At 33.0% G+C, this 24341-nt stretch overlaps 5 protein-coding genes across 6 annotated transcripts; 2 read left to right on the top strand and 3 right to left on the bottom strand.

Moving 5' to 3' along the window:
- Positions 1-330: 330 nt before the first annotated feature.
- Positions 331-11262, bottom strand: LOC113872343 (vacuolar protein sorting-associated protein 51 homolog). 2 transcript variants are annotated; one of them, XM_027509834.1, is made up of 21 exons: positions 11258-11262; positions 7760-7923; positions 7526-7665; positions 7343-7397; positions 7114-7221; positions 6802-6900; positions 6615-6692; positions 6072-6149; positions 5694-5804; positions 5270-5370; positions 5114-5181; positions 4074-4147; positions 3852-3918; positions 3454-3563; positions 3044-3310; positions 2815-2931; positions 1872-1943; positions 1729-1779; positions 1299-1526; positions 1040-1216; positions 331-880 (listed from the first exon to the last, which is right to left on the bottom strand). In XM_027509834.1, exons 2-21 carry the CDS (start codon positions 7889-7891, stop codon positions 761-763), a joined length of 2253 nt encoding a protein of 750 aa, XP_027365635.1. In that variant the 5' UTR covers positions 7892-7923; positions 11258-11262; the 3' UTR covers positions 331-760. The 2 variants fall into 2 exon arrangements, with proteins under 2 accessions (XP_027365635.1, XP_027365634.1); XM_027509833.1 differs by lacking the exon at positions 11258-11262 and having other exon boundaries at positions 7760-8011.
- On the top strand, positions 10728-13172 carry LOC113872344 (bZIP transcription factor 53-like). The gene has a single exon (XM_027509835.1). The coding sequence runs from the start codon at positions 11192-11194 to the stop codon at positions 11627-11629; it is 438 nt and encodes a 145-aa protein (XP_027365636.1). The 5' UTR covers positions 10728-11191; the 3' UTR covers positions 11630-13172.
- Positions 13173-14370: 1198 nt separating this feature from the next.
- Positions 14371-15013, bottom strand: LOC113872733 (calvin cycle protein CP12-1, chloroplastic-like). The gene has a single exon (XM_027510517.1). The coding sequence runs from the start codon at positions 14905-14907 to the stop codon at positions 14506-14508; it is 402 nt and encodes a 133-aa protein (XP_027366318.1). The 5' UTR covers positions 14908-15013; the 3' UTR covers positions 14371-14505.
- Positions 15014-17993: 2980 nt separating this feature from the next.
- On the bottom strand, positions 17994-19277 carry LOC113873313 (cytochrome c oxidase subunit 5C-2). Its single transcript, XM_027511377.1, has 2 exons — positions 19234-19277; positions 17994-18363 (listed from the first exon to the last, which is right to left on the bottom strand). The coding sequence occupies exon 2, from the start codon at positions 18332-18334 to the stop codon at positions 18140-18142; it is 195 nt and encodes a 64-aa protein (XP_027367178.1). The 5' UTR covers positions 18335-18363; positions 19234-19277; the 3' UTR covers positions 17994-18139.
- A 1668-nt stretch (positions 19278-20945) lies between these two features.
- LOC113873048 lies at positions 20946-23850 on the top strand. Its single transcript, XM_027511008.1, has 2 exons — positions 20946-21466; positions 23007-23850. Exons 1-2 carry the CDS (start codon positions 21028-21030, stop codon positions 23546-23548), a joined length of 981 nt encoding a protein of 326 aa, XP_027366809.1. The 5' UTR covers positions 20946-21027; the 3' UTR covers positions 23549-23850.
- Positions 23851-24341: the final 491 nt, after the last annotated feature.

Below are 24341 nucleotides of genomic sequence, written 5' to 3'. Positions count from 1 at the left end.
TGGCATTAAATTTACAATAACACTTAGTCCCTGACTTCCAAACCGAGGACTAGGGTTCTCTAAAATAATCTTAGGTAGTAAATTTTCTCAATCTAATTGTGGCACGGTTGGACTGCAAATCAATACACTCCTATGGATCCCAAGTTTAAGTTTCTTTCAGGATTGGAAGAGCCTCTTATTAATCCTAAAAAGTATTGAAGACTGGTGGTTAAGTTGAATTATTTTATCATAACCCGACCAAATATTTCATTTGCTTTTTGTAGTGGCATGTTTCTTCAATCGTCATGTGATAGTCATTTGGATGCAACCATTCGAATTTTAAGGTATGTGAAGAAGACTCCTAGTCAAGACTTGTTATACGAAAATAAAGATCACACTCAAGTAGTTAGTTATTCAAATGTTGATCGGGTTGGGTCCCCATCTAATAGGAATTCTACCTCTGGAAATTGCGTTCGTGTTGGATGCAATCTCATGTCTCAGAAGTGTTAATATACATCTGCTAGCCCAACGAGCTCAAACTTAGTTTATATTAGAGACAATAGAGACAAAGACACTTTTCAGCTCCATTTCTTTCTAGCTTCTCTCTCCTCTCTCATTTTTTTTTTTCACTTTCTAACAAGTATTTCCACAAATAACAACAGAGCAATGTGACATGTGTTACAAGATTTACAAAATGAACAGAACAGAAACCAAGTGACGCTTCAACGGCCAAAACCATAACTAATTCTACGAGAGATGACACACATATTTCACAAAATGTTTATGACGAGATTGTATTTTGTTCCTTGGTTTTAGCCAACTTTGCTTGTATAAGTTTGTCCAATATGGGAGGCTCCAGTGGAATTGGATCAAGACACCTCTCAGCAGTAGCAACAATCACCTGTGCCCAAAAGCACAAAAATCAAATATGTACAGTAGATACATAGCGGATGAGTTTACAACAAAATAAAAAGTAAAATTATGAGTAAATATTTTCATGGGAGAAAATGTATGACACCACTTTAGAAAATTATAATAAAAATTAAGACTATTTTCCAACCTCATCTAGCAAGAAGTCGATTGCAGCTTCATCTTCAACTATTTCCCTTAATGGGGTTCTTAAGAACTGGATATCCAACTGAATTTGCTGGAATCCACTTCGGTTAAAAGTCTGAAGTCGGACAAATTCTTGCAAACTTTTAAGGCACAATTTAACTAAAGTTGTAACGACAGACTCCTGCAGTTCATAAGCAAAAATGATATTGTAGCTCGCAACCAATTATTTAAATTTAAATTACCAAATAATAATCACCCAATACCTGTGTATATTCTACTTTTGTGAAAATTTCAACTTTTTGCTTAAACAGTTTTGCTAGATGTGTTTCCAAAAGCTGGCTCCTAGCCCTCTGAGTATTTGACCTACCCAGTTTCTCCTCCCTTAAAGGGTTGCTCCTTGATGAAGCACTACTTCCATTACTATCAGTCCTGTGATGCTTACGTCTACCTTGAGGCAAAATCTGCTTCACTTCGTTAATGATAACTTCAAGCTGGAACAAAAAAAAGAGATATTAAAATTTTCCTCCACTTTGCTTCAATTAATTACAATATATATGCCCATTGAATAGAGATATCAACTATCAAGCTTCATGTTCATTCATTATATCCTAAACAATTACAATGCTTAAACCATTCAAGCAACTTAACAGACAGAGAAAACAGAGATTGATTTAAAAATACAGATACACCAACCTCTTGAAGAAATAAATCAACAAACATATGAACTTCTCTTGGCTCCTTATGCTGTGAAAAGCAAAGAAAAAACTTCAGATGTAGGCTCTTTAAGATAACTAATAACTAGTCTTTCATGTTTGTAAAAGGGGCAGATGACTGACCTTGACCCAATTAGGTGTGGTAAACCTTTTCTTCAGGAGAAGTGATGCCCTCTGAGTTTTCAAATTCACGTACTGAAAAGAATTGAACAGTTTATGTAAATGCTGCTTAATTTGAAGAATTTTTCTAATAATGAAAACATAAAGAGAGCACTAAAAAAAGGTGAAGTAAAGCACTCAAGATTCTTAATACAAGTAAAAGGGAGACTAAATACCCTCCAAAACCAAATCACTCAAAAAAGAGTACTACCAAAAATAAAAGATGAAGAGAAGCTACTAGTTCCTTTGCAAATCAGACATTCCTCAAAAGAAATCATCCCAGAACATAAAAGTGAAGCCGTTTGAACTATTTTGTCCTAGGGACAACAAAATATTCTAAAAAACATGGCATTTTACAACCAAAAGCACCATATCATAGCACAAATTCCATAGGATAAAAAACCTTCCACCACTTATTCCAATCAAAGCCACTGAAGAAATCATTAAGAACTACCCCAAACTCAGGGTGTGCAAACATTCTCCAAAAGCTCAACAAATTGCTCCAGGTAAAAGCAACCAACAGAGAGTGTAAAAATAAACAGGCAGATAAAGTAGTAACTCCATTAGAGGATGCAGACAATACAGTGTAACAACTACACCATTTAATGAGTGAAAGCTTTGTCAAACATTATCACATGTTTCGAATGGGATGGTAATTCATGCACAAACAGACACTGCCCAAAAGCCTGAATGGCTATCCAAATTGAAAACCTTTTCCTAGGAAACGTAAATATTATCTGGGAAAACATTAAAATGAAGTTGAAAAACACAAAGCAGGCATTAGGCATTACCTAAGGAATAGGTGAATAAGAATCAGCGAGGGATATACAGACAAGGACAATATACAGACGGTGTGCCATACAAACTTCAATTCCATTGAAAAGAAAATATTAACTAAGAAACATACCAGGTGCAGGAATTTTTCACCAGCTGACCGAAATCTTCGACAGCTTTCTCCAGGAACAAAGGCAGGTCCAGATTCATAGCCTCTAACACTACCACCAGAAAAAGAAGCAGCTATTTCCTGAAGATTACAAGGAAAACTTTTAAGGTATGCACAGATGATACAGAAGGAAAACTGACCACAGAAATTGATATTTCAGGAATCAATATAAGTCTATCAAGTGGACCCTTGCCTCGGTGATTTTTGGGATGACAGTTTGTTCAATGAAAGCAGACAATTGTGCCAGCACTAGGACAAGGCCAGCAAAAGCTTTGTCACCTTGAGCTCCCTCTGCCAACCCTTGTACTTGAATAGCTGAATTATTTCTTCCTGCAAACAGAGTGAACTGATCCTCAAGTTGCCTAAAAAAGTCTTGAAGTCCTTCTTGAACCCAATCAATGATTAACTCTCTTAGTCTAACTAGGATCCCAGAGTCATCATCTAAAATTTTACGGAAGTCCTGAAGGAGAGAGATTAAATGTAAACGAAACAAAAGAAAACAGAAACAAAGAAAATCTTAATAATGATATTTCATGCATGTACATGCATACATAATTGCATAAAACCTTACATAGATGAATCTAAGCATATAAACATGCTTACCAGCAAGACATTTGTGCCTCCTTGGAGAACTGCTTTTGTGCTAGAATCAAGAACAACATCAAGAGAGTACTTCTCCGCTCCATCCTTTTTCAGGATTTGAAACAGGGAATCTACCAAACAGAAGCCATCTCAGAGTACATTTGTGAAGTCAACTTTCTAAAACTTTTCCAGCAGGTAAAATCATGAGAATATATAATAGGAAGCTATCTTGACAAGTGAAGATTAGCGACAGCATAATTTATAGCATTTTGTTTTTTATCATTTTAAAAAACAAGCATTCCCTTTGGAGCAAACCAACAAACTAAGATTGATTCTCCCAGAGTCGTGGAGTAACTATTTTAAACTTCAAGCTGAAACTTGATATCAGAAGCTTTCTGAATACAAGTCATAGAACTAACCGGAGATGTCTTGCAGAAGATGAGAAAATGTGCTTCTAATATACAACGCGACAACAACTTTTGCAGCCTGGAAATATTTAGGGTTAGTTGATTGAAATTCCTTTTTTTAAACATGAACTTCACTTTATAATTAATATATTCTGAAATAAAAGGGAGATGGGAGAATTGAAAAGCTACAGTTAGGTCAGAATCAAAATTGAGTCAATAAAATTAATGAATAACCTCAAGAGAATGGTTCGAGAGAGCTGCTTCCTGTAAGACTTCATCTATCAAGAGCACATCATCCCAGATAACTCCTGCAATTACTCATTTAAGGAATTCATAGTCACAGAGAAGGAAGGCCAGGCCGATTTAACAATTAAAATCAATATACATATAGAAAGCTTAGAAGTTTAACAGAAAAATTGCCTTGAACACACAGAAATATTGAAAATTTGCACATGAATAAATAATAGAAGAACAATTGATATAAATAGGTACAGTTTTTTTCATTTTATTAAACAAGAGAAATGAAATTTAGTTTTTCTCTTTGGTATCACAATTTCAGATGATAAATTTCCACCATGCCATTGAAAGTTGGTCGTATGATACATTGTTGCTAAGATGTATAAAGGATAATGTGCTCATTTACATCTTTAAAATATTTTATAACAACACAGCTATCTTAGTGATTCTAGTGTTTAATTATTTAAATTACAGGAAAAAAAACCTCTAATTTCTATACCCAAAAAAAGTTAAAGATGATCAAGAGGAAAACACATACATATATAGCCAACTATAAATGGAGATAATCAAGAGTTTATCCTTATGGTCCTAATATGTCATCTAAGATACGTGTTTAGAAAAACACTGCATACCAATAAATGGCATCCACAAAGATAAGACAAAACCACATCCACATGTTTGCATACGGGCATCACTTAGAGAAGAAAAAAGGATACACATTCACTCATGAAAAGCATAGACTTTTAAATATGTTTATGCCTATAAGAGACAGAACTGGATTGCTTGATATTAAAGAAACATTTTTTTAATAAGTCCTCAAATATAAGATGTTAAATTGGAATAAAAATAAATAAATGCCATCATTTTTTAAATAAAAAGAAAATATCATATGACAAACAAGTCAAAGGTGAGCCTCATATTTTAACGTAGCACTGGAGTGAAAGTTAAAGAACCATCAGGCTACAGAAGTCAAATGTATGTCCAGAAGTTGCAGAAAAATAAAAATACGGAAGTACTAGCAAATTCATACTACTTACGAAGAACACCAAGTAGATCTTCTGGGCAAATCCGTGTCTTCACATATTCCTCAGTAATTACAAAGTTTCTAGCAAACATTAAAAAAGTGTCCATATTATGCAAATTTAATTTACTGTTAAAAAAAAAAGCTTTTTATGGTAGATAAAGATACAAACTTGGTAACCAAGTCCTGAGCAAGTTTAACCAACTGCTCTTCTGAATCAGGAAAAATGACTCGAAAAGCACGAATTGCCTCCACAAATTCATGAATAGCTGCCTATGTTAGGAAACAGGAATGGAAACATGTCAATTCATCAGTCTCATAACCTAAGATGCCAAAGAAAACATAGGTACCAAATACCAATGAAAGTAAATAAGGCTAAATAGAAGGACACAAAATGTTTTTCTGATCAGTGTTTTAATCACTTCACAGATACATTTGTATCTTGCTAAAAACAGAGGCACGGAGATTTAGGATACAACATAACTTCGATGTTGTTTATTGTCAACATCTTCAGTAACCAAAGATACTAATACCAGATATCAAGGGGTGAGGGAGGAGGACATTAAACAAAAGGATACTACTCCACCACTAGTTACCTCATGAGAAGAATGGGCGCCTGAAGCATTGTTTATTTCTTCAGGGTTCAGCTGAATGTCTGTAATAGATTGTTCTAACTTCTCAAATAGCTTAGCCTTCAAATTGTTTACCTGTCAATAAATAGAAAACCTAATATCATACAACCTTCATTAACAATACCCAAGAATATATAATCTTATTTCTCTAGAAATGGAGGGATAGAGAACATGGTGGATATCCAAAATTATCCATACAATGCCCAAAACAATCGCATCAGAAGGACAGCACTTGAATAGCAAACATTCAGAAAAGAATTACTTGTTGATAAAATCCCATCATATCTCAACAAATACGCAAAATGCCATTCTGTTCTGCTATTTGAAAATTATAGTACAAACCGGAAAATTCAACTGCTTAAGAAGCACTGCAGCCTCAGCTCTCACTTGGATTGATTCAGAATCTGAAAATAGCTTCCCCTGGTTAGAGAGAAAAATGTCAAATCACCATAACAAGCTTCTGTAAAACACAATCAAGCATCAGCTATTAATACAGCAAAACATTGAAGATTCTATGTTAACAGGGATCTATTAACTTCAAAGATTTCCCTTTTTTGGAACAATGAATTAGAAATACTGGACAGGATAAGCTTATCCCATCCAATCTTAGTATGACTTCGTTGACTAAAAAAGAGAGCATCTACCTAATCTGCCAAGACCTCATAACACACCACGTTATATTGCAGGCTGCAGCTATTCTACAAGGAAGGTATGATACCACAAAACAACAATTTGACAAGTAAATCATCAACAGTAGTTCATTTTACGTGACCAATAAAATGTCAAAATTATAAGGAAAAGATAACAAAATCCAGTGTCCCCTGACTTGCATTTTTGCTTATTGGCCTAAGTGCAAAGAGTCTGACAAAAGCAAAAGAACTATACCTGCAAGTTTTTTACTATGATAGCTATTGCTTCTTCAGATGCTTGCTTACAATCCCTGAATGACGAATCTCCATATGCCTAATAAAGAGGGGGAAAACCAAGATATTTCATCTGCAACCTAGATTAATATATTGTGTGTAAAAGTAATCAAGGGATGGAAGCAGAAACCACACGAGCCAAACACAACCTTAAAAATTGGCATTGCTCCTGTGTAAAACCTGACTGCATCTGCATAGGCCTCTGATTTGATGCACTTGCTAAGTCTATCAGGTAGATCGTATATGAACTGCCCATCAACAAGGGTGAGAAGGGTGTAAGTAATTTTGCGAAACTATTTAAGAAAAACTGTATTAAAAACCATGGACAACAATTTCTTTCAATATGAACTCCACTCTACAACAAACTGACAATTCATACCAGCAAGTCATATGCGAAAACATAAAATTTGATGTGAACAATGATGCAAAGCCAAAATAAATATACATGATCGCTTTAATACCTGAACTTTTCGAAGAAGATTGCAAGTCCGATGCAGTTTCTCAATATGCTCCCTTTTGTCAAATAGAGAAGTGTTGACATTGTCACTTCTTGATTGCACGGACATTATCTGCATCGGGGGAAAATGTAGATTCCTATCAAACTCCCTTTTCTTCGTCTTTTGACTTTGTTTTTTTTCAATGAAGTTCATACACTGAAAAAGAAAATGACTAAACGAACGCTGAAGTTACCTTCTCGAGAAGCTGTTCCATATTAGTCTCCATCCCTGAAATGTTACTTTTCATCCTGTTTGACAAGCAAATATTACCATTCATCTAGACAGCACTCTCTGAACAGAATGCGCATTAAGAATACAAAAAGAAGCAGACGATTTTTCACTCGATATAGCTAGAGAGAAACTGTTATACGTATACCTTTTTATAGTATCCGTAGCGCTGATGAACTTATTGTAATTCTCGTAGACCAGCATTTGCAAGTCAGTGTCGAGATTCTTGATTTCAGCCGCCATTTCAACGTGCCGTTGAAGTAGTCCTTCTAAATTGGACTTGTGTACCTTAAAAATTGATTCATTCAATAAAATCAAGTGTTCCAAATTAAACTTCGTCTTCCACGGGGACGGTGATTAAGTGAAATAAGAAGAAGATTACCAGGATATTCATGTACTGATCGGGATCGAAGGAGGTAGAATTGATGTCATCGAGGGAAGCGAGTTTGGAGGTGTTGGCGGAGTTGGACATGGAAGGGTCTGGGGAGTAGAAGCTTGATAGAAGATCTCTCATCCTCTTTGCTTTGTCGTCCAATGGTGCTTCATCTGCCCCCATTTTTACTGTTCGCTTCTTTGTTTCCTCTGCTGTGCCAAGCCAACGCACTTCTCCGATCTGTGAAATGAAGTCTGAGATTTGCTGAAACGGAAGACAGTGGCCTTGGCCCTTGGCGAACGGAAATGGGCCCAACGGGCCCTTAGGCACACGTCACTTGTTGATCTGGACTTGCCCAAAATTATGTTGAACGTGACTTTCGGCCCAAAAGCATTTGAACCTCGTTTGAAGGAAGGTTATACCAAAAACAAATAAGAGAGGAGATAACGTTGTTCAGGAAATATTGTAATTCGGTTGACCGCGAAAAAAAAATTCATGTGGTAAATATTTTCTCGTAATTGTTTTTTTAATTAATAGTTTTCTATTTATAATAATGAAATTTTTTAAAATCAAATAAATTAATCGTAAAAAAATGAGCATTGTTGTTTAAAAAAAAAATTAAGAGGACTTGAGATATCTCCTTAATATTCAACCCCGACTTTTGCTTTTGACCAAAAAATTTATATACTCGAGAGTTTATTGGACTTGTGATAATTTGAAAGGAAGTGTGAAGAGGAAGAAAGGAAAGAAGAAAGTTTTTTTTTTAAAGAAAATAATTTATTGGATTAAATATTTTTACAAAACAGAAAACTTAAAGCATGTTTGATTTCTTAAAGTTTTAATATTTTGCTTTAAATATAAAATAGAGAACTAAATCCTTTACTCTTTTTCTTTCTTCTTAAACATGTTCTCTGCCTCTCAATTATTATGCCTTTTGGCTGACAAAATAGTTACCCATTTTCTAAGATTAGGCCAACATTGTATATACTTCAAATAAGATCAAGATTAGAATATCCCTTGTTGAGTATTCAGTTGCTTCCAAAGTTCTTGCCACCATCCTATTCCTACACACACAACAACCGTGCAAGGAAACTGTAAGGAAAAAAAAATTATAATAAGAGAAGAATGTAATTATTGTCTGAAAAATAATAAATTAGTTGACCTTTAAAAAATTAAATGGTTAAAAAGATATTAAAAAACCTTATCCTATGTAATATGAGAAATAAATAAACCTTATCTTTATCCTATATAATGTTAATCTTATTATCTTACTTTTCCTTTTTAACAAATTTTTTGTTGTTTTAGAAAATAAGTATAGAATGAGAAAAATATATATTTATTATCTTAAAAGTATAAAATATATTAATTTTTTATTTATTCGATAATTTAAAAGATTTGTGTGAATAAATGTTAAGATAATTTAGGATTATTTTATTATAAAAATAGGTTATAAAAATTGTAGTGGGTTTATGCAATCCTCGCACTACTGCGCATACAACTTCACTTGTACGGTCCTCATTCTTCAACTTTAAATTTGTTTTTTCATTATTATTAATTTAAATTATTTTTTAAATAAAATTTAAATACTTACAATTTAAAAAATTTATTAAGATTTTGTCTTTTTCCCTAATTTATTACTCCCAGTAAAGAAACAAAAATGAAAGGATTTGGAGTTGAAAACTGTCACTGACAAATCTCCAGTTTTTAAGCTGTAAAGGAGCTTTCTTATATTTGTTTACTTATCTTTTTAATAAAACTTTTAATTGGTTTATAAAATAAATATTAAATTAAAATCTATTTTTATCTTGAAAATATAGCATATATTAAATGCTTATTTTATTTAATAATTAAGATAATTTATAAGAATAAAATATAAAAACATTTAAATTCATTTTCATCAATTATACCTTAATAAATATACATCGTGTTTGAATTTTAAAAAAAACTATTTTTCACTAACAATATTTTTCTTTAAATATTATATATATATGACATTTATTTTTGACTCAAAATTGATATTATAAATTAAATTAAAATAATATCTGTTAGTTGACTCACATGATAATTTATGTTTATTTTAATAAGTATTATAAATTTTTATATTAATTTTTTGTTTATAATTTTTTAATATAAATTTATGTATTGTATATTTATGTTTAAATTGAATAAATTTTACATATTAAAAACATTTTTTATTTATGAGAAAATTATCATACAATTTTGCTAGTATCAATTCTCGAATTTATATTTATATTTTTATTATATTAAATAAGATTAAATTAAAAAATAAGTTGTTAAAACTAAGAAAAATATTATAAATTTTGAATTTAAGATCAAATAAAACATTGTTAATCTACATTAATATTGTGAATTGAAATTTGAAAATTCATCTAAAATCATGATTAATCAAAATTATAATATTTTTAAAATTTTAATTTACCTATAAAAATATTTTTTAACATTTAATGTATATTAAGAGTATCCCAGTAGACAGTCAAAGAATAATTCATAATTTGAAATAGAGTCTTAAAATGTAAAATTTAAATTAAATTACATGTAAAACTAAAGAAAATTATTCAATAAAAATATTTTAATATAATAAAAAATAAAAAATAATTTTCAAAATGTTTTTTATTTAAGAGAAATAGTATAATTTTCCTTAAAAATAGAAGAGCAAATTTAATATATATAAAAAATATTGTTAGACAACCCTTACTTCTTTTGACCAGTTTATAATGTAAACAAACATGATATGCTTTAAATGAAATATACGTCCTAAAACAATCATCCTAAAAATTCAAAATATAAGATTTAAAAAGTTAAAAATTTGACGAATTCATTACTCCCCGTTAAAGAAAAAAAAAAAGTTGAAAATAGTTGGATGTCTAAGGAAATAAGCTGTCTCCCTGTCGTCACTCTGCCGCCAGCTATGACGCGGTACCATAAAATCAAAATCAGAATTTCAATTAATAATCGTAGCCATTGCACCGCGACACGTTTTCCATCCCCCTGTTTTTTTCTATAAATTCCAACTTTCCCATCCTTGTAAACCTTCTTCGGATAAACCTCTTCACCTACCTTTACACAGTTACATGCTTCTGATACCTCTAATCTCTCTCTCTCTCGCTTTTCCTTCTCTGTTTCGTGCCTTTTGAAACTAGATCTGCTCTTCAATCTAGGGTTTTGTTCGATAAGGTTTTCTCAAATGTTTACGGAATTTCTATGACCCTCGCAAACCCCATGCGTCGAATTCGTCTCCTCCACTCCTTCTCCGTCGTATTCCTCTACTGGTTCTACGTCTTCTCATGAACTTCCTCTCACTTCCCTAATCGATTCGATTTTCCCCTCTTTTTAGCTTTGTAACAATTAGATCTGCAAAATCGTATTTCCATAACATTGACAAAATCACTGATTCGAATACCTTTGAGAAGACGAGAAGAAATGGCTTCGATTCAACGCCCTGCGAGTTCGGGATCGTCGGAAGGAGGAGGAGATCCGCAGATGGACGATAGGAAGAGGAAGAGGATGCTGTCGAACCGCGAATCTGCGAGGAGATCGCGGATGAGGAAGCAGAAGCAGCTCGAAGACCTAACCGATGAAGCGAGTCGATTGATAAGCTCGAACGAGCAAATTGTTGAGAGCATAAGCGTGAAGGAGGATGCGTACGTGGAGATGGAAGCCGCCAACGATATCCTTAGGGCTCAGACCATGGAACTTGCAGATCGATTGCGTTTTCTCAACTCCATCCTTGAGATCGCAGAAGAAGTTAGCGGTTTCTCCGTTGAGATTCCTCAGATACCGGACCCTCTCCTCATGCCCTGGCAGATCCCTCACCCGATTCACCCTATTGTAGCTTCTGCTGACATGTTCCTGCATTGAAATCGAGGCTTGTTTGTTTCATAGTTCAATTAGAATTTTATCTGGAGTCTTCGTTTTCTCAGTTTGGTTTGTTGATGTTCCTTGTTGTAGTCGATGAATAAAGAAAGGGAATAGTGGTGTTAATTTGCATTTTGTTTTAGATCCGTGTGTTATGAGTGCGGTTTGTGTTCCCGTGTTTAATGTATGTATCTGCATTCTCATAGTGACATTATCTTGTGATATATATGGTTTTTCTTTTCTGTGTTTACATTTGTTTCTGATTACAATTACAAATTTGAGTAACCGAATCCAGAAACGATCATTGAGGGAGACGCCACTGTAGCTCATGTGGACAGTAGCTGCAACGGATTCTACTTCTAAATTCGTGAAGGATTATGGCCCCCTTACGTTAACTTTTTTGATAAGTAATTGAACCTTTTGATAAGTAGATGTGAGATAAGACGTTATTATTGAAGCCGTGATGTGAAAAGTGACTTTTAGATAAGTTAATTTTGCATTTGAATGATTTTTTTTGTATGTATTTATTCAAGATGAGTTGTGTTTAGATGAAATTGCATTTTATTTCCACGATGAAATTATTTACAAAATAGAAAAAGTATATAAATTTATTTTTAGAACGCCTGAAATAAAGAAAGTAAACAAAGAAAGATTAGGCTCTAGTGTACATAACCCCTACTCTATCTAAGGATGGATTAATATCCCAGATTTTTTTATCAACCAATTGGTACAAAAGAGTTGGCTTCTCCAAGATATGCAGAAGAATTACAGCCAATCATATGTCCAAAGCCTGCTAATGGTGTTCGTGATGTTCGATATTAAATTCTTAATTATTAATATAATCAACAAAAACCGTATTTTGGCCCTTTTAAATACTAATAAAAAATATTTCCTTATCTTCATGTATTGGTTGTTTTATCAAAGGTATCGAAATTTTCATCATTTTTATCATTATGTAAAATCATGAAAATAGTGGTAAATTTATTTTATGTCTTGAAAGGAAAAAGAAACATATCATTTAATATATTTCGTCTGAGTCTTTGAAGGAAAATAAAACATATTATTCAAAATCTATCGTCTTGTTTATGTTCAAATCATGCACCTGCTCACATTTGATACACCTCCACTAAGGCAGCTCCCGTTCTGGTTAAAATACTCGCAGGTTTAACATTTGTGCTTTTAGAGAAAAAAAATTGTTAAAAAATTATCCTCCGGGAGAAAATAATATAATGAAAATAGACAGCAAAAGATTAATAATTTTAACCTCAATTATATATTTCTTCTCGCCTCATGTTTTTCTTAGAAACAAACGAAAGTAAGTTAAAGTATTCACAAAATCAAAGAACAAGAGATTTTTTGTTTCCATTTTTTCTAAATTCACAACGGTAAGTCTAACTTTTAGTAAAAGTTGTGGAATATTCGTGATTCCTTTTGGGGATACCCGCGAATATTCGCGCGTGTTGTGAAACGATGTGCTTAGGGAATATATAATATATTGGTTACATGAGGTGTCATTTTGATTAAAAATTGTGTAACGATGATGGCACCATTTACGAACCAAGTATGCATTTCTGATATTTTCACTTTCTAATATGGTTGGCGGAATTGACCTGTCAAATTTGTTCTTTGCTGGTTGGTGGAGTCAGGAGTGGAGAGGATGGATTATCGCCCTCGATGCATATGGTAAACAAATATATAATTAAATATCATCCACTTATATCACATCGTGCCATACTTTTATTTTAAAATACGCCAACGCTTTCGTTTCCTTAAAAAGATAAAACTTTTGAGAATTTCTTTTATCTTGGATGAATTTAAATTTGATATTTTGTTTAAAGAATGTTGTGTAGAAAATAATTATATAAAAGATAGTCATGAGGGACCGCAATTATTAAATTTAAGGGCCAAAATTGCACATTATCTAAAATAAATAGACAAAAATTTAATTAAAGAAAACACAACAAAGTAAGATTGATAATGCATCTTCGTTTCATTATCTTTGCGAATGGACTGAAATACTGTGCATTTAATTGAAATATAAATAAATATGTTAAAATTAATTTAGCTAGTAACTTGTAACTCAAGGGTATGGCCCGATTCATATAGGCCAGCCCACTTAGCTTCCAAAACAGGCTCCATTCATTCCAATTACCTTTGTAAATATTAAAAGATGGGCTCACAGATTCTCCAACTCACAAAACAGAAACATATAGCTTCTAAAAAACAGGACTAAGAAAGACTTCTAAAAATATTAACTATCAATGTTTAAATATCTATAAGATGTAGACCAGAAAATAACAATAACAATAAAATTACCTATAAGACAATAAAATAAAAGGATCACATGAGACACGGGGGCTGGTTAAAGTTTATAGCTAGGTTGTTTTTTTCCCCTTCAAGGTATCATCTAGTTAATAGGTAGAGATGACTAATTCTTTTGAAGTGTCAAATGGTGAACCGATCAGGTAACTGGTTTTGTCGACTTATCAGATAAACTATGCATGTAAATTTGTATGAACTAAAGTAAACTGGTCTTTAGCTAGTGCCAACTTGTGTAGTTGAACTAATTTTAGAAATTTTAATTACTTCATGCAATAACAACTACTACACTAAAGCACCCGCTGGCTATAATACTCCTCTAATTACACGTCGATTCGCAACACGTAAAAGTTGCACTTTCAACAGCAAATAATATATAGATAAACCATTAAAGTGACATGAACATAGATTAAAAAAACAGCTATCATGAAGGGTGAAACTATGAGTAGTTGATTTGAATTATGCATATAAATAAAAATTAATTAATACACGTGTGTCCATGAACTAATGTAACATAAGCTAAAAGAGACAACATGAAACGTTGGTATTGGTATGACAACTCAGTTGTCGTAAGTGCGACACTCATCAGTCTCAGGATTGTCCTTGCAATATTTCTCAAGTGGGTCAGCACTCTTCTGCTTGTCCCTTGCATGGCTCGCCGCCGCGCTCAGCTCCTCCACCTCATCCCACGCCGCCACGCATTCTCCACTTTCCGCGTCTCCCGAGCATGCCTCCTCCGCTGTCTTTATGCTCTCTGCCACCTTCTCCGATATCTTTTCCGGAGATGCCCGAATGGGCCGCAGGCTCACCCTCTGGCCCGGCCCAAAAATTCCGGGCCACCTTCGGCTGAGCCTAGAAACTGGTGCAAACCTGATGGCTTGGGCCCTTTGCGGTGAGTCTGAGCCCTTGGCAAGTACTCTATGAGAAGGACTTGAAATGCTCACACCGGCTATTGTTGCCATTCTTCTCTTTTCCTTTTTGCTTTTCTTCTCTTAGCTGCTTTTAGTGACTACGGTTTTTGAAAGATGTAATGAAGATGTTTCGTGGAGGGATAGGATATAGGTTAAGGGTTTGCTTAGATATATAACCAATGCTGGTGAATATTTGTGTACGCATATTACTTATCTTTTGACAACCAGTTGTTACCTTCCACGTCGAACCCATATTAAGATTTTTCTTTTTCTTTTTTTAAAAAAGAAAAGACAATATCTTGGTAGCACTTTGTAAGTTGTAACTATGTAACTTGGGTTTCGTATGACAGAGAAGTTCTGGAGTCTTTAATTGGAATAGTCATAAAAATCTTGATATTTTGCTGGTCTTTTAGAAAAAAGGTTGTTTGGACGCTAAAATATCAAACGTCCATCAACACGCCTTTATATTTTAGCCAAACAAATGTTTCTGTTATTTACCGTAAAATAATGCAAACAAAATAGTTAGAAAACGTCATGTATAAGTAAACATACACACTTATTAGACAAAGGTTCTTGACTGGCCTGTGTATTTTGGGACACGTACATCTTAGATCCCAACTACAATACGCGAATACATTAAGCGTGCCGCAGCAGATGACCATTGATAATATTTTCAGTGACAGCAGAGAGAAATCCTTACAAAAGTAAAGTTACTTTGACTTTAAAAAATGCACTCTTTAAATATAATTTTATTTGAACAAATTAAACTAAAAATTTAACCTTAGTTCGTTAAACTTCAAATCATAAATTAACCAAATTGAGAATAATCACAGGTCACTCAAATCACATGGCAGTAAATGCGGCCCAGACCTTGTACACATCACCCGTCACATTATAAGATTCTAATCATATGCCTGAAAATTACTACCTATATATAATGCATAACGGTAAATAGAATCATAATTTATAAGCCGCAGCTGGGTCCCCTGCTTGCCAAAGTTAATGTATGTCACGCAATTTAATTAATTTATAATTTGATTGTTTTCTACTTTTATCAAATATCTTTTTTCACAAGTAGAAATTTTCAAGTTAGAATATATAATAAAAATAAATAAATAAAATTTTCTTTCTGGTACACAAGACACTTGTATCCACTTTTTACCAATCGGTTGATTGCCATCCAGGATTATCTTTCAAGCACACAAAAAAGCCCCTTACGGCTATTTCATTAATAGTATACTTTTTCCCAAAACAAGTAAACAACAGAACCAAAAATAATGATCCGAAAATCAAGTAGGCATTTCAAAATGCGTTTGCGATTTTTAGAACTTAATTTTTTTGGGCGGGTGGGTACATAATCCAAAAGCACCCATGTACAGTGTGTACGACGTGTTAATCACGGGACAAATAATTCATTCATTTTAGAACTAATCCCCAAAGCTGCAGTCTCGATTTTACGGTTCCGGCCAGACCTCGTTACAAAGCCTTCGTAGAAACTGGAAAGTCATTTATGAGACTTCAGTCAATTATAAAATATTACTGTGTATTTAATTTTACATTAGAATGCATATGATCTTTTGTTTAAAGCTGGTAGTTGTGCCAGAAATAGTGTCATAATACTCTTTATAAGGGTCTCTAAAGTCCTACATCTATGAGCTTGAGAGCAAGTTAGAATCAAGTTTCTTAAGATGTCCAACCATGACGGGAGAAGTGGGTTATAACGTTTCACATTGGCTAAAAATAGAACCAAAATAGTCCTTATAAGAGCTTGAGTAGTTTTCATTTTATAAGCTATCTTTTGAGAGTAAGTTAAGTCTAAAATTTTTAATATAACTCACCTATAGACTGCAGTTACGAAAAATAGTCCTCAAATAGAGACTGGTCTCCTTTACACGCTGGTTGTGGAGCAGACAAACCTTGTAGCATCTTTAAAACACATTCATCTCCAGAAGTCAGTCTATTAAACAAGTAAAAAACCCTACGCTCATATGACCGTAATTTTTTAAGTGCAATTTTAGGTTCTAGTTGCTCTGAAAAAAAATGTAGCAACGCAGAGAACGTGGAGTCAGTTCCAAAATATTCCCATTAACAACCCACTCGCCTAAAAGGATAGACTATTTGTTAAAAATTATTTATCAATTTATCAAATTTCTAACACAATTCCTTACACAACACAAAATCCCTTGGGCTGGAAACATAAATAATGTCCATTTTAAGTTGTCTTAAAATCAACTATTTATTAGACTAATGAGATAGTAAGGACGAACACTCCATACCTTGGTCAAGGAAACTCTAATACAACGTCAGAGACCAACTCTTAAAGGCCTAAACTGTTTGGTAAAGGCTTATTAATAACATGATTATATCAGTAATATCCCTTATCACCAAAATTGGAACATAACATTTTCCCCAAAGTAGCAGGACGAACATCATGGTTAGCTTCTATCACTTAATGGAGGGAGACTGATATCTTAGGGGCTAACCAAGTGTATGAGGCCCCCACCAATTGTGGTTTGAAGAGGGTGAATATACAGCCTTACTACAGTAAGTGGAGAGGCTCTTTTCCAGTAACTGCAGTCACGAGGCAGCAACCTTGCTAATATACCAAAGCTCAACCTCCTTGAAGCCATATATTATACAAAGAAATTTACAGTTCAAAGTCCAGCAATGGAATATATCACGTTTTCAAGGATTTTATATCATGGATGAATAGACGCCGACTTTTGTAAACCATATGCTAGTACTACTATAGTGTAGAAATTAATGGATTAGAAGGAAAGGAGAACAGAAAATATATATTTCGAAAAAGATACTGAAGTTGTCAGAAAATACAGACCTAAAGCTCGTATTTATAGAACTATTCTATGTCAAGAAAAGTGCAATGTAACTAGTACAAGGCCAAACCAGTAGCACGTGCTAATATAATAAAATCTTAAAAGTAATGATCCTACTATTCTAACAGTGATACCTCATTTATGATGTCAAAACTTGCAACTTTCAAGAGGTTTTGATTTAGTTGTAAAAATAAGTTACCAAATCTACAGAGTGAAAAAAATAATAAGAGCATACACACTTGTGCAGCAACAAGAAAATAACCCAAACATGAAATAAAACATAACTTCATGAAATTTCTACAAGCCAACATAGTCCTCGATCAGTGCAAGAAATTTATTCTTTCAATCTCATAGTAAGTTGGCTCATTTACATTTAAAGAGCCACTTGAATATAGCAGGGAAAAAAAAAGCCTATAAATGGAGAGCATAGGCACAAAGCAAGACCATTTTCACTCTTCCTCTGCAATAACACTAATCTCACCTTTTTCCAGTAAATCATAGAAGGTCCTCACTTTCCTTTGTTCATTCCAGTGATGCATCTTCCAAACACTGCCAGCAGCTAAACCAAGTGTTATTCCAATTAGTATCTCCTTTACCACGCTTGGCCCCTTCAAGGTAGCATGAGCAATCCTAGGACCAGCCATTTTCTTCTTTGTCTTTAAGCTTGAAAACTCTACAAGTTGCAGAACATTGAGTTGTAAATATTTAAATATATAAAACTTGGATACAATTCACAAAGGCCGACCAATCTTTAAAAAACTATCAAATAAAATCTCCGGAATTAAGGAACACAGGAGCCATTGCCCCTCTGAGACACCCGACACTGTCTGTGTCACACCCTTAAAAATCAATTGAAAAATTTAGGAATGCGGAACAAATTTTCGCCTCCGGTTAATTACAGTCTATCCAAGAAGACAAATCACACATGTTGACAGTTGCATTCTCAATGAAGACAAGCAATTTTACAATGACTATTGGCCATTAGAACGAAATTGAGCAATGAAACTTATAGCTATGAATTCTCAAAAGCAAGCACTATACTTAAAACACTGTTCATACATACGAAAGTGTCAACTCGGCACAGCTTCGTTTGGTTTACTAATCTTTCTGTGAAACCAAATCGTGTCTCACAGAAAATCATACAAGGCGTCCCACACAACCCAAAACGCAAATAGAAGACAAACATATAAATTACTTCCCTAAAAAAATAAAGGGGGCCCCCGGGGGGGGGGGGGGGGGGGGAGGGAAGCTATTTTTATAACTTTTCTCACCAGATTTGATAATGATAAACATCCATATTTTCATCTGATAAAATATTTTAATGTTTTAAAACTAAAATTTCATTCCGAATCCAATTGTCATATTTTACCCCCAAAATTTCCTCGTAAATCGAAGAGATCAACAGAATGGACAGGAATTTTCTCTCAGAACATAACATAAGAGTGCAATAAATTATTACAGCTATAAGGAAGAATAGTATAACAGTACGGTGCGTGCTGTGTTAGGGTTTGAAGATCTATAATGCAGAAATGAGAAAACTCACCAGAGACACAAGCTAAGATAGTCGTCGATGGAGTTCGGAAAAACACACGTATTGATGAGGCATCCATCTAATACCTACGAAAGGCCAAGGGCCTTTTGTGGGCCCATCAAGCCCAACTATTTTTGCGTCTGGACTCTCATAAATTTAGGCCTGTCATCACCAAATTTTTTATTTACATGTGTTTGTCATGAAAAAAATATTAGATGTATTGCGTCTGGGCTCACATGAATATAGGCACTTCGAGCCCAAATGCTATTGCCGCAGTCCTGTTATCTAAATATTTAATTATATTAAATTTGGATTAAAAGTTTTATTATGGTAAGGATAATATTAACAAGTATCTTTAAAATATTGATTATGAAATTATTGGTATATTAAATTATTTTAAAAACGAATTTTAATAAATCTCATATCTTTAATATAATGAATACTGATATTTTTATTTATGGATCTACTGATTACCATCTATTCAATGTCGTTATTATTAAATTATGAATATAGGACTATATTGAATTAACATTAGCAGATGCCTTCCTTCCTTTATCCATGTCCTATGTTAACTGTTTTTTTCTTTCACTTAAATTAATAATGTTTAAAACATTAGTCTTTTAAAATTAAATTAAATAGAACTAACTTAGAGTAACAATACTTTCAAATGAATATTGATATTTATGAATATAAAATTTTATGTGAATTTTAAACTCTAACGATTGAACATTGAACAATGAATACATCGTAATTTGTATGTGCAAAATCTACCTTGTATTTTTTTTCTTTTCGTGATAACCCACGTACCTTCTTTTTTTGTTATAAATTGAAAGTATTTGAGTTGATGGTGAGAAATTAATTATTTTTAAACATCAAATTGCCTGATTTATCTCTTTTAATAAATTTTTGATACTTCTAATAAAAAATTAAATGCTCTCATCACATTTTAAATACTTAATCAAAATATACGTGCTTTTTTTCCCTCTTTTAATTAATCATCCAATAAATAAAAGAAATTTTCTTCCGTATGTCATGTAATCAGCATTCACACTTTAATGTATTTTGAACGATACAAAATAATAATAATTATTTTTATTAAAAGTTAAAATAATTTATAGTTTTTAATAAAATTCTGTTATATATAACTTATAATTTTATAGCATTAGATACGTGTTAAAAAATTAATAATTAATAAAATTTTATTAAAATCCATATCATTTAATATTATTATATATTTTTTATGCATTGAATCTAACGCCTTCAATAAAAAAATTATTGTATATTTTGAATATACATTATTAAAAATATGATTTAAGTAAGATCAATAAATGCTCTATCTTCTCTTATTTATAAAAAATAAGTAAATAATTTATTAAAATTGATAAAAAAATTACATATCATTAATTTATATTGTAGTTTAAAAATATCTATAATAATAAAAAAGTTATATATTAAAAAAATCATTTATGTTTATTTATATAAATATAAATTAGTATCTCATTAATATAAATTTTAAATAAATAAAAATGTTAAAAAATTAATACCATTAATTAATAGTTTAAAAATACGAGTTTATCTTTTATAATGTAATAAAAAATATAAACATATATAGCAAACAAAAAATATAAACATAAATTTAATACCATACCCAACTGCCACCTAATTGTTGTTTATGAGTTCTAAATTCCAATTAAATAGAATTAGGAGTTTCTCTTTGCAAATCCACAACTCAAACTACACTTTCGCTCCGTTCTTCAATCTCTCGCACACACGCAAACACCGAAATTCTCTCTCTTTCTCTCTCTCATGGCCCTCTCTCTCCTCTGCTCTCCGAAATTTCTGACCCTACTGCTACTGCTTTCTGCCATACCCATAGGAATCATCGTCACTTTGGAGAGAGCTCAATCCCCCACCCACGTCTATCACTATCACAGTTCTGGATGGTTCAGAGAGTGCGCTAAGTGGGATTCTTCTCACCGCCGCTTCATCGTTTCCTTTTTCGAAGGTGGTATCGGCCAGGTTCTTCTGCCGGAGAAGGAGGACTTGACGTCGCCGTTAGAGGAAGTCACGGTGGTGAAAGAACCCCAATTGGCCGGAAATGCTTCTCTGGGTATTGCCGTTGACGTAGCCAGAAACCGTGTTCTGGTTGTTAACGCTGACGTGTTCGGAAATCGATACGGTGCGCTTGCAGCTTACGATCTTTCCACTTGGAATCGCCTCTTCTTTACCCAACTCGCTGGTCCCAGTAAGCTTCTTCACTCTGTTCTTCTCATTCATACAATGCTTCTCTCTCTCAAACTAAATCTTTTTTTTTTTTTATTTGATGGTTATTTGATGTTTGTAATAATTTTGTGTATAATTTTCGATGTCTAAAATGAGTATATTTTTATCTAATAATTAAATAAATATATATATTTTTTGTTTCACGCACTCGTGAGTTAACAATCATACACTTAACATCTGATTTAATTTCATTTTCAATTAAATAAGGCGTGTTGTTGAATTGGATTATTGTATAAAGCTGAACAGTGCAAGATGCTCATTTGCGAGATTGGACCTCCACGGTGGTGTTACAGTTGTATTTATTCACACTTATTTTACTCTCTCTCTCTCTCTCTCTCTATATATATATATATATATTTTAGAGTACAAAACGTATCTAGACGGTCGAATTGCTCACTTTTTCATGGCTTTTATTGTTTTTTAATGCTCGGAAATTTTGTGTTCCTTTTCAACCTACATAAAAGGTGAGAAAGTTATAAATATCACTGTATGTCTTTTATATTAGAATATTTATGTTTATTATTTTTATGAAAAATAATTTAAAAAATTCAATAGGTGTTATGGTGCCAAGTGAAAAATTTACAGGAGAGGATCTGCTCCCAGTTAAGAGCAAAGGTTCAAAGATTGGACAACTACCAATTTTTTTTGTTATTATAAATTAGCAACTATCTCCGTCTTACCGTTTCATTGTCATACCTAACATAATTTACCTATTAAGCACCAACCATAACATGTCCTGGGCAATGCCAAATTTTTCCAAGCGGATTCCTATTTACTTGTTCAGATTAATATTGTTCAAGTATGCACAAACACACATCTTTAACAGCTTTATGATATTTTTTATATATATGTTTTACCAATTGCAATATTATCTTTTGCTCCTTATTATAATAGTAGTTTAATAAAGTAAAAGTCCTTTATGGAAGCATATCCTCTCTCGTCAAATTTTCACTAGAAATCATCAGTCATTGAAATATTTAAATTTTTTCATAAAAAAAACATAAATATTCTAATATAATGAATGGGTAGATTTTTCAAAATTTTCACTGCAGAAGATCCATGCCCGCACTGCACTATCTAGTTAGTTCATTTAATTTGGGACAAATGATATGCCAATGGCACATCAATGCCACAAAACATATCTGCAAATGCACGAGTCTATTCCAGTGTCAGTGCATGAAAAAAAAGGAAGAAAGGAAACATGTGGATGGTCATCATGACCCAATGTATGAAGTCATGAACCATCCATGCCAATAATAAACCAAAGGGAAATGGCCTATCCTCGTTAGTACCTGCTATAGCATTATATTGTTGCCTCTTAAATGATGTCCTGTTATATTGTTGCCTCTTTAATGGAGTATATCTCTCCGATTGTGTTAGCTTAGGTATAGCTGGTGAGGTTGTCGTGACATTATGTCATTAGTAAATGTGCAATTGCATGTCCTATATATATGTCAGTTGTTTGTTGTAAAAATGTGGGTTAATTTTCCCGTTGGATGCAGGTGATGAGAAATCTTTTGCAGACGATGTTGCAGTGGATGCTGAAGGCAATGCCTATGTTACTGATGTAAAAAGCAATAAAATCTGGAAAGTTGGGGTGGAAGGGAAGCTTCTATCAATCATTAGAAGCCCACTGTTCACTGCAAAAGAATGGTACAGGAACTTGTTTGGACTAAACGGAATAGTTTACCACCCAGATGGGTTCCTGATAGTGATTCACACATTCAGTGGGAATTTGTTCAAGGTTGATTTAACAAAGGGAGAGGAAGTGAAATTGATAAAGGTAAAGGGAGGGTCCCTTACTTTTGGAGATGGGTTAGAACTACTATCTCCAACTAAGTTGGTAGTTGCTGGGAATCCTTCTGGGAGATTAGTGGAAAGCTCAGATGGGTGGAACACAGTTTCAGTGGTTGGAACATTCGCAGGGCCTAAGCATCGCTTGGCTACAGCAGCAACTGTGAAGGACGGGAAGGTGTATTTGAACCATATGGTTGGAATGGGATACCCCAAAAAGAAGCATGCTCTTGTTGAGGCAGTTTTTTAGATGATACTCTAGAGAATTCAACAGTGGGGAATAGGGGATACGGGGATCATACATTTACAGAAGATTTGGTGTATCTTCGCTTATTTATGTTTGGTTTTGTTTCGTTTCTTGTCCTCAATGGTTTCCCTTGAATCTGTCTCTGAACCTAACATTTGGATTTTAAGAAGCTCGCGTAGGTTACCCTGTTGTCTTGGGTACATCCCAACTGATCCAAGGCCTTTCTTATTTCTGTTTTGGGTGATCACTGATAGAAGGCATGATAAGCACATCTTATGGTCTATATAACAAGTTTTTCTTAAATTATAAAATTTTTATTTTAATATGCCAGTATTTAACACATGTTTAATGTATTTTTATTTAAAAGTTTTTTCTCAAAACTTTGTCATGCAATTCAAATAGAAAACAATTCGATTTGGGCTCCGCTAATCGGGCTAAGAAACCCATTTTTTTTTGTAAAGGTAATAAGGTCAATATAATATTTAATATATTGTTATTATATAGAATAAGATTTTTGCAAGGTTCATGCCATGCTTTACTTCTTTATTTATTCTTCTTTTCTCTAAATGTTTAATTATACTTTAAATTATTTGATTTATATATTTAAAGAAATTAGGCTGTTAAAATAGTTTTTATTTATATATTTAAATGTTATATTATCATTTTATATGTTAGAAATTTCAATAATCAAAGTATTCATATAAATAAAGTAATTAACAATAAAGTCGAATTATATAAGTTAATGTAACATAATATTTTTTATTTATTTATATGTTTACATCATGTCATTCAATAA

The sequence above is a fragment of the Abrus precatorius genome, unplaced genomic scaffold, assembly GCF_003935025.1.
Source record: "Abrus precatorius isolate BTA unplaced genomic scaffold, Abrus_2018 Scaffold7, whole genome shotgun sequence".
In the NCBI taxonomy this organism is placed as follows: Eukaryota; Viridiplantae; Streptophyta; class Magnoliopsida; order Fabales; family Fabaceae; genus Abrus; species Abrus precatorius.
This window is presented reverse-complemented; position numbering and strand designations above follow the sequence as displayed.